We start from the raw sequence: 10057 nt of genomic DNA on the forward strand, positions 1-10057 counted from the left end.
TTTTCCTTTTCCCTTCCTTCCTTCCCTTCTTCCTTCCTTTCTCTTTTTTTTTTTTTTAAAAAAAAACCTAATTTCCTATCGCTGTCTTCATTCCATCTTTCCACATATCAGTCCATATTACTCCATAGCGAACACCGCGCCACGATTCTTCCACTCCCAGCCGTTTCTATGCATACGTAACGCATATGTCCATAAGGCGATAGACATCCCTGAACCTCCCCAAATGGCAATTCGTGCCCAAAAACGCCAGTGAAGAACACCAAAGAAATCCTTTAGAGCGAAATGTCCCATGGCAAACCAACAACCGGCCCCTTGACGTTCCACATGGCGGCATGGCGACTGTTGAGCAAAAGGAGCCCACGGGTCTTGAAGTTTTGGATCATTCCAACCTTTCCAACCAGCAGGACGCGCACGAAAGTTTGGTTCCTTATGACCATGCAACCGAAGTGTACTGAAGCGGGTATACGGAGCCGCACGTGTAATGGCAGCAACAGTTGCAGCAGCATGTGATGATGATGATGATGATGATGCTGCAACTGTTGCGGATCCCTCTTGTGTGCCTCGAAGAAGCGTACGTGCGAGCATAATAATAATAATAATAATAATGATACTTTCAAATATAAAGTTATATGCACTTGTTTGTCTACTCTCAGTTTCTTTTCCCTTATTTTTTTTTTTTGTGAAGTTCCTGCTGCTGGTGTTGTTCTCTGTCTCTCTCTCTCTCTCTCTCTCTCTCTCTCTCTTTCCTTTTCTTTTTTATTTTTACTTTTTTTTACCCTTTCCTTTCGGTTGTACTTTTAAAGTTCTACCCTACCTTCCTACTCTCTCTCTCTGTGACCACTGTTGTTGTATTTGCGGTTCCTAATTTCTCTCTCTAAAAAAAAAGGTGCCTATTTTTTGCTAATGAATTTGACCTTGGTGCTGCTCTTTTTTTTTTTTTTAAATAATCCCTTCTTAGACAAATGATCCTTTGTTATTACAAGGGATACGCAAATTATTATTATTATTATTAATGTTATTGTTATTTTCAATGTTTGAGTGAGTGTAAAAAAAGACAGGAAAAGATAACAACAACAACAACAACAAAAAAAAAAGGACAGAAGAAGTTGAAACACTGCGATAATACACTTGTATCGATGGGTTTGATCATACACAAACGCATAAATATATTTACATTTTGTTGAGTTCATTTTATCTTCTTTTCATTTTTTTAATTTGTTTTTTTTATTATTTCACTTTCTAAACGCTCAAAGCTACATCTTCTTCCTTCAATATTGTTGTTGTCGTCACTGTCTTGACAACTGTTTTGTTTTTTGTGTTTCGTCTACTATTTTTATTATTGTTATTGTCGTCTCTTATAACTTGATATCACTCACTTGATGATATTCCGCCACGGCTGCGGAAATTAAAAAAAAAAACAACAACGAACAAACGCAAATACATAAATTAATATAAGCGCATACAAAAAGGATGGGAATAATATAAATAAATAAATAAATAAATAAATAAATAAATATATATTTATATATTATAACAAGAAGTAAGTATGAAATGGAATGGATGGGCGAACTAAAACGAATTCTCACGCACACACAAAAAAAAAAGTGAAAAGAAAAAATGAAAAAGCAAGGGGAGAATGCTTCAGACATTTTTTATTGCATCGGCTTCTTCTCACCACACACATAATATATATATATATATTCCTCAACTGCACTTTTTCACACAATGGGGAAATATGTTAGAAATAAATATACAAATATATACATTTGTCTGCACGTAATCAAAAGGGAAAATGAAGCAGCGGATCACTCTAATAATAATAATAATAATAATAACGACGCCAAGGAAGAAAAGAAACCAAACAAATGAAGAGGAGGAGGAAAAAAAAACACAAAAGAAAAAAAAAAAAAGAAGAAAAGACACGCCTTTTCCTTTCACTACTTCCGCTTCATTAACTCGCTACAGTTTTGCAGCGGTGGCCTAAAATAATAATAATAATAATATAATAATAAACAGCAGTATAAATGGAGAAAAAAAAAGGTGGAAGGATTTACATCACGTCACACCTTTTTTCTTCTTTTTTTTCTTTCGTGTTTTTAGAGGAAGCGAAGTAAATTAAATCCAAAAGAAATGAGGTGCGCGTGTAGGGAACTGCAAGAGTTCTTTTTTTTTTTGTGTTTTTCCTTTTCTTTTCTTCTGAAAACTAAATTTACTTATCTATCTGTATATATATATATTTTTTTGATGTGCATCACAGATTGTGAAAAGGCTTGCAATAAACCATAAAATTAAAAACAACAACAACAACAACAATGACGGAATCCCATTTAAAAAAAAAAATTGAAGAGACATCAAACATTTTATTAAAGGGCACACAAATGCAAACACCAACACCAACAGCAGTCATTACGGCAACGGCGATGAAGTGACAGTTTCGGGTATTTTATTTTATTTTTTTCATTTCACTCAAAAAGAACGGAGGAAAGGAAAACAAAAGAAAGAAAAAACAAAGAAAAAAAAAAGAGAAAAAACAAAGAAAGAAAAAGAGAAAGCTAAAGAACGAAAGGAACACAACAGCAAAACGGCGAGCCACACGTTATTATAGAAAACATGAATATAACAATAGTGTCAGTATCAATAACATCGTTTTACACATAAATATACAAATAAGTAGATAAGAAAATGTAAAAACATGTAAAAAATAACAAAAGAAAAAAAAAGAGGGAGAAAAACAAAAGACATTTTCAAATAGTATGAAGAGAAGATGCAAAACAATGTTCACATTGACCACTATTTATGATTGAAGCTCACAACATAATAATAATAATAATAATAATAATAATTTATTTTTTCTGTTTTTTTTTTTGTTTTCCTCCCTCCCTTTTTTCCCACTATATTTCATAAAATCACTTTGGCATTCAAAAGCCGCTTGGGTTGGCCTCCGCTTTTAGTTAAACTTCATTGCGGTTCGTGCCATTGCCGTTTTCATAATTTTCTTTTTTTATTTTTTTTTTTGTTTGCTGCCGCAACTTGGTTCATTTTGTGAAACAGTTTTGCGCATTTGGTTCACCCCTTCCCAATTATATATAAATAAATATATTTCTTGCACTTAGGTACCGTTTCTTTTCTTCTAAAATTCCTCTTGCCTTTTTTCCCCTGTTAGTTCCCTCCCGATCACAGCAATACGGCTTGCCCACATTCCCCTGGTTTAAATGGTTGAAAAATATTTCAAACATATATATATATATATAAATATAAATATATTCCTTGCACTTAGGTACCGTTTCGAAAATATTTCGTGTCTCTTCTCCACCCCTCCCGTCCCTACTGCGGTAAATAAAATGTGTCATTTCAGTTATTATTATTATTATTATTATTTTGTGCACTACAAATCAAACCAAATCATTTTGTATCGTCAACAGTTTTTTTTTCTACAAAAGTACAAAGAAAAAAATAAAAAGAACGAAAAGCAAAGAAAACTATTAACAATTAGGTTGGTTTTTTTTTTTTTTTACCTCCCTCTTTCTCTAGAACAATTCTTGTTTTCTAATTACGCATCTATTCGATCATATGTTAATTTCTTCCTTCTCATTTTTTAAATAACTTTATTCGTGCTTCGTTCCTTCACATATTTCAAGCACACAATCAACCAAGCAGGTATACCTTTCTCCCTTTATTCTTTATTTATTTATCCCCTACAGGAAAACACACACATACACACACATGCGCATGTCACGTCAGAAAGGAGAGATAGAGACAACACCAAATTCGAAAAAAAAGAAAGAAAATAGTAACAGTTTTATTCCCTACGCTATACTTTATGACTTCTTGTATGCATATATATATATATATATATATTAATATTCATATCAATCCGCTTCACTTCAGTTCGTTCCACCTCCACCTCCACCATTCATCCATTCATTTACTCTTAAGCAATATTTACACCCCGCCCGTACATGAGCTTCCCCAGACTGCCATTGCCCAACCGCTGAAAAGAGCAACCATCGTGCCCCGCATATTCATTTTTCTTTCCTTTACTGCAGCGGCTGCTGTCACTAATGTTATTACTATTATTATTGTTATTCTTAACGCAACTGCGAGCACCGACACTGCTCCTTTTGCTGCTGCTAGCTATGCTACAATAACCACTATTGGGATTGTTGCTACCGCTGTTGTTATTCCCACCACTCGATTTGGTGCTGGCATTACTGTTACTAAAGTACGACAAACTTCCGGGCTTACTGCTAGCGATACGCTCCAAACTCCACGCACGTCTGCGTGTTTTAATATTTGTTTCAGTGCAAGGCAGCGTTGGGTTGGTTTGCGTATACGAAAAGGGACGTGCATTCACCAACGGCACACTCCGTAGCGCGTTGGGCGCTTTGAGATAAAAGGCCCGCGATATACGAGCGTCCCGACACATGTTCTCCTTTGATCCCTGACCGAAGAGACTAATACCTGGACCCGACTTGCGTTTCCTTTCCGAACTTCCGCGCGACTTGGCCAGCAATGACGTTGTTGACAGCGATCGGCCTCCCGATGGTTTGCCATTAGTTGCTGATGCCGTTTGCCGTATTTGGCATGTGACATTAGTGCCCGATGCAGCGCGTACTGCAGTGTTATTTTCACTTTCTTTCGGACATGAGCGTTCCGGTGGGTCAACAGCAGGGGCATTCACAGGCCGGGGGAGAATTTTTGGACCCATGGAGTCTGCACAAACAACCATAGTGTCGCAACGTATTGCCCTCTCACTACCCTGCGTTCGGCAGAAATTCAGCACAGGGGCCGCAGCTTTTTTCTCACTCCTCCCCTGTTTCCCTAACTCGACCTCCTTGAGATGTGTTTGCCACGTCACGGAGACCTCATTTGATGGCTCCGGTGAGGGACTTCCTTCACCACATGTCAGATACGAGCACCGCGTGCTGAAGGACCGCAATAATCCACGAATTTGATGCTTTCCCTGTTGTTCTAAAGGGGGTACCGCTCCGGCTACTGCTGTGAAGAACTCCGTGGACACCTGTGGCGAGCGAGCAGATGGAGAAGGACTGCTTAACGCATCTTCATCAACGTCCAACTCGCTTTTCCCCCCTGCCATCTGTCCTGATGGAAGAACATCACAGTTGATGGCGGATTTCCCCTGTGCCGAATTAGCAGACTGTGTGGACACCGTAGTTAGCGTAGAAAGTGATACGGTAAAACGGAAGGACGAAGCGTTACGAATGCTAGTACGACTTCTCTGCCGTTTCTCCGCGTATGTTCCATAACCTGTTTCGCCGATATCAGTACGGGACTTTCCACTTCTTTTTGAGGTGACTTCCCGCGGCCCCTTCATTGCAGACGAGACGCCCACCTGCAAGTCACGGACGTGCATGGAGTCAGTAGAGTTACCCCAATCCTCATTAACAGATGTCCCGCTATTCATTTCAACTAAATGCCCACCGGAGAATGTTGCCGGCACCCATGACTTGTTCTTCCTACGGAAACTGCTCCCCCTTTTCCCCATAGGGTAATGTGCAGTTTTTGCACCCTCTTCGTCACCATATGGGGTGTTCACCCGCCGAATCGCCTCTCCTTCACAGCGACCGGCTACGCTTGCCTCATCTGTTGCCATCGCTATTGGTTCCTTGTCCGTTGTAGTTTGCCACCAGCCTAAACCATTTTTTGCACCACGCGCTGGGTTGCACAAGGCGGCCCACATTTCCCTTTCCCGTCCCTCCTCATCCGGTGACATAGTTCTGCGTCGTCTGTTGTTCTTTTTCCTTCTACAACCTTCTCCATATTCTTTCTTTACAGGGTATATTGGTTCATTTTCATGAACATCATTCTGTTTGGCGGTTGAACTACGTCCCAAGCGACAGGGTGGTGTTTTTGGTAATTTTCGCAACGCTTTTTTGTGAGCCAGTCGTCGTTTCTTTTGCATACTGGCGGCAGCGACTTTGGACGGCGTTGTGTGCGTAAAATCCCCCTTTCCTTCCGTTTGTTTCTCTCCTTGCGGTTGCTGCTTCTTACTAGAGGCTTTCCCTAACTGTGGGCCACCGCGGGGCTTGCGTGTCACACGAGCAGCATTTCTCTTTTTGCATTTCGTCGTGTGGGACACGTTGTGTCTGGCCACCACTTTTCGCCGACGACTACCAACAGCCCAACTTAGCTTTGTGGGGGAGTGCGACGTGACGGCCTTTTCCAACCGCCTCCTGCTCACTTCTAACATAGATAATGGTAAGGGCCTTACCTTGGGGACACTGTCTCCTTCCGCTCTGGGTGCTATTTCAACAACGTCGTCGCTGAAACTAACACAAATGAGGTCCGATCGCTCGAAACGAGATGCCACGGTAGTCTGCGGTTCCACCTGTGCGATGGGCGTACCTTCTGTTTCAGTCACTACGCGACTCATAGCGGATGTCATCGTGGTAATAACGGGTGCTACCGTCGTTTTTGGCGTTGCTGTTGGTGTAGTTGCCGTTGTGTCCGACACCGTCTTCACCGCACCCGACTTGCCCTTTTTTGTGTGAGTAGGCCGCCGGCCAAGATTAACTTTAGAGCAAAGTGGCTGCAGCGATGGCACACCTTCGGGCATGGGGGTATGCCCGCGCTTAGGCTTTTCTTCCATCCACAACTTAAGCTTACCGGAGGCTGTACGTGCCTTTACTGCCACGTCGCCTTGACCGTTGCCGAGTGTATCACGACTTCGCTGTTGCAATGCCGCTCCGGCGAGACCCTTTTTCGATTCCTGGCGTGACAGTGGTGCTGCCGTCGATGTGTGTTTTTTCGTTGCTGCTACATGGAGTGAAGTTGGTACTCTTCTGCTGTTGCACCGTGAAAACGGTGAGGTATGCGCTAAATTTGGTGTCGAGTGGTATTTTTGAAAACTCCGCGTTGGCGCCTCCATCCGGCAAGCTCCAGGGTTTGTTCCGCTGGACGAAACCCTGCGTATGCCCTGTGTAAGTGAACGCTTAAAGATGGACTTCGGCGCAGGCCCACACTGTTGTTCCTTCACTTTCATGGGGGACATGCGTGAGGCCTCGGAATGAGACAACGCACCGCGACTCACGTGCGAACCAGTGGTTACACTACGAACAAATCGCTGAAGTTCAGCTACATCGATTTTCCTACGGTTTGGTGGGGAGCACGTGCGTGATTCCTTCGTGATAACACTGCTTCCCTTATTATTTTCCTTGTTGAACCAATTAACACTGTTCGACCGCGACATATTACCCTTTTCACATATGTTCCGTCTTGTGTGACCCTTTTGTTCACTGGGCGTCGACCCATCCTCCACAGCACCGCTTGCCCCAGTCTCAACCACACTCTTTTTGCCTTTTTTCATGACCTTATCTGATGTGCCAGCATGTGATGAAACCGAACTCTGTTGCGACTGTTTTGCGTTCCGCTGAGTCTGCACAAATATTTTTGTGTTTGAAGGGTCGTAATGGATTCCCTCACGCAACGACGCCACTTCTGATGCATCTGCACGATCACTTCCCAAGTCAAACAGATGGTCAAAGCGCCCACCATCAACTAAACTAGCAGCGGGAACATCAACAATAGTAAGCGGTATCGGATGCGTTGGTAGCCGCTTCGGAGAACACTTACTATATTCACTGGCATCAGCGGTAAGTTCAGAGACACCACTCGCATCAGGGTCATTCAGGCCACCCTGCCATTCACATTCAGCTACCATCCTTTTGAGGTAAGCAAGCGACATACAAGGAAACTTTACCCGTGAGTTTGTAGTGATCCACTGCACTGTTGGTGCCCTATTTTTGACTCTTCTTTGTTTTGTGGTCCCCTCTATCGTGGACACACCTTGCTTTCCACTCAACAACTACGGTGTATCTACCGCAGTGGCGGCGCAGCACACATCAACCAAAGAATCAGAGAGAAGAGAATGTGTGACAGTAGTGAATGTGGAATGAAGGGAAGTTTGACAACAACAACAGTGAAATATTACACATGTAAAACAGTTTGCGAGTAGCCCTGTTGTGGAAAGAAAAGAGGGTACACCGCCCCACACAACACGATATGTCAGCACGCAGTGCAACGGGGAGGGGAATCCGAATAACACTACAACGGAAGCACATCACGTGCAATGACAAATATCATCCTTGATGAAACAGGTGACGGCAATATCTCCTCACTTTTCCATAGGAGTACTGTCTCGTTTACTCATCTTCCACTTGCTCACTTCGATATTAAGATGTGTGAGAAAACCAACCCAACCCAAGGGCAGCATTTCAGTCTCCTTCACAATGACTGTCCATCCCACAACGCGCCGCTTTTCCATCCCGAAGTCCGGAAGATCGCCGTTACTTCGTAGTGCTTATTGTGTCAACTCCTCACCACCGCAACAGATAATGTGTAAAACGATGCCAAGGAAGAACCAACAGAGGTGTAGCGAAGTAAATTGACACACCCAAGCACAAACATATAGCAATTAGGATCAGCTGACGGTATGGCAAACCAAGGGACCATGGCTGCCACCAACACACTTCAACTCGTTACCAACCGTGACGACTCTTAGCGGACTCGAGCACCACGACAGGCGTACGCACTGTGTGGATCTTCGGCGGTATCGGCATGTGGTCGCAGACAATCTCCTTGCAGTCAGTGAGTGTGCATGGGACACCGATTATATCATCCAAGCGTATTGAGCCACACCGTTCCAGCAGTAACTTCCCAATGGCCTTTTGGGACGCCAGCTTCTTGAGGTCCTCCGCTGCAATAGGGATGGCGCAGAGTCTCAGAACGCAAGACCGGATGGCACTTTTGTCGGCACTGATTTTTTCGAGTAACTCGCAGTCACTCAAACTCAACTCCTCGAGAGTCTTTATGGCAAATACAGGATCAACGTGTGTCAAGTGCTTGGCGTTTCTCACACATAGTGACCGCAGTGCTTCACACCGCGAGAGGTCTTCAATTTCCTTATTCCCCACGAAGGGACCCTCGAGTATCAACTTGCTGAGCTCCGGCAGCGAGGCGATGGCAGCAAATTCGGAGACGCTGCGCAGCCCACAAATATACAATTCCCTCAGTTTCTTCGGCGATGCCAACTTCGATACGTTCAGCTCCCCACCACAGTACCAGAGTTGAAGGCACGTGAGATTCGTGGCCGACTCACAAATGGTTTCCAATGTGGTGGTGGAAGCAGACCCGCTACACAACCCGAGGGTCTCCAATGGAGATCTCCGCCCGGGGAACACCACCTCGGGTGAGTCATCCAAAAACAGCCTGCGTAGATTCCGCAGGGATGCGATGTCCTTAGAAGTCTTTTTACTGAGTGTCGAGCAGAATCGCAGGTCGACTTCGCTCAGGGATGTGCTGTACAGCTTTCCCACACATTCATCAGTCACCGCAGTAGCCCGCAATAGGAGCTTCTCCAGCGGTGGCGCACAGTCCACAGGGCCAACAATTCTTGCACGACTGCATAGGCTGAGGTCCAACACCTTCAGCGACCTCAGGTTGGTCAATGGGCTTATGTCAACAATTTCCTTGTTCCCGCTGAGGATCACCTCCTCGAGCGTAGTGAATGCTGATAGTGCCTTCACATCGGCATCCGTTACGCCGCTATTCGTCAGGCGCAACACACGAAGTAACGGCAGCTCGGTTCCCCACTCGAACGTAGAACGAACACCCACATTGTCAAGACATAACTCCACCAATTTCTTGCAGTTTTTCAGTGAGATCTTGCTATGCACCGCCGAGAAATCCCCCAAGCCGCAGCACCTTTAACGACACACAATCATGAAAATACTCGACAAGTCCATTGGCAACGATAAGGGGAGGTTCCGTAAATACCAATCGTCTGAGATTGGCCACGTCAGTGTGTCAGTGAGGCCTTTCAGGTTGGACAGTCCTCATGGGGAAGCTACCGAGAAACAGGGCATTCCCAAGAATTTTGGATCCTGGTAACTCGAGAAATTCTTATTACAATCTCACGGAGTTTCCAAAGGACTCCCACCTTTCTCCATTCGTTTTCCCGCGGGTACTGGCAGGAAAACGTTTGGGGGGCCGGAATTTTCGGATCCGACTGTGGGGTAACCACCCGCCCGATTTCCAA

The 10057-nt window shown here is 44.0% G+C and overlaps 3 protein-coding genes and 1 pseudogene across 3 annotated transcripts, besides 1 other annotated feature; all 4 read right to left on the minus strand.

Moving 5' to 3' along the window:
- Nucleotides 1-117: 117 nt before the first annotated feature.
- TbgDal_VII8340 (hypothetical protein, conserved) lies at nt 118-585 on the minus strand (the record flags this gene model as incomplete). Its single annotated transcript, XM_011776957.1, has 1 exon — nt 118-585. The coding sequence occupies one exon, from the start codon at nt 583-585 to the stop codon at nt 118-120; it is 468 nt and encodes a 155-aa protein (XP_011775259.1).
- Nucleotides 586-890: 305 nt separating this feature from the next.
- On the minus strand, nt 891-1190 carry TbgDal_VII8345 (hypothetical protein, unlikely; the record flags this gene model as incomplete). The annotated part of the gene is made up of 1 exon (XM_011776958.1): nt 891-1190. One exon carries the CDS (start codon nt 1188-1190, stop codon nt 891-893), a length of 300 nt encoding a protein of 99 aa, XP_011775260.1.
- A 2741-nt stretch (nt 1191-3931) lies between these two features.
- On the minus strand, nt 3932-7705 carry TbgDal_VII8350 (T. brucei spp.-specific protein; the record flags this gene model as incomplete). Its single annotated transcript, XM_011776959.1, has 1 exon — nt 3932-7705. The coding sequence occupies one exon, from the start codon at nt 7703-7705 to the stop codon at nt 3932-3934; it is 3774 nt and encodes a 1257-aa protein (XP_011775261.1).
- Nucleotides 7706-8501: 796 nt separating this feature from the next.
- Nucleotides 8502-9884, minus strand: TbgDal_VII8360 (annotated as a pseudogene).
- Nucleotides 8502-9884: a sequence feature.
- Nucleotides 9885-10057: the final 173 nt, after the last annotated feature.

This window comes from Trypanosoma brucei, chromosome 7 (assembly GCF_000210295.1).
Source record: "Trypanosoma brucei gambiense DAL972 chromosome 7, complete sequence".
Classification (NCBI taxonomy): domain Eukaryota; phylum Euglenozoa; class Kinetoplastea; order Trypanosomatida; family Trypanosomatidae; genus Trypanosoma; species Trypanosoma brucei.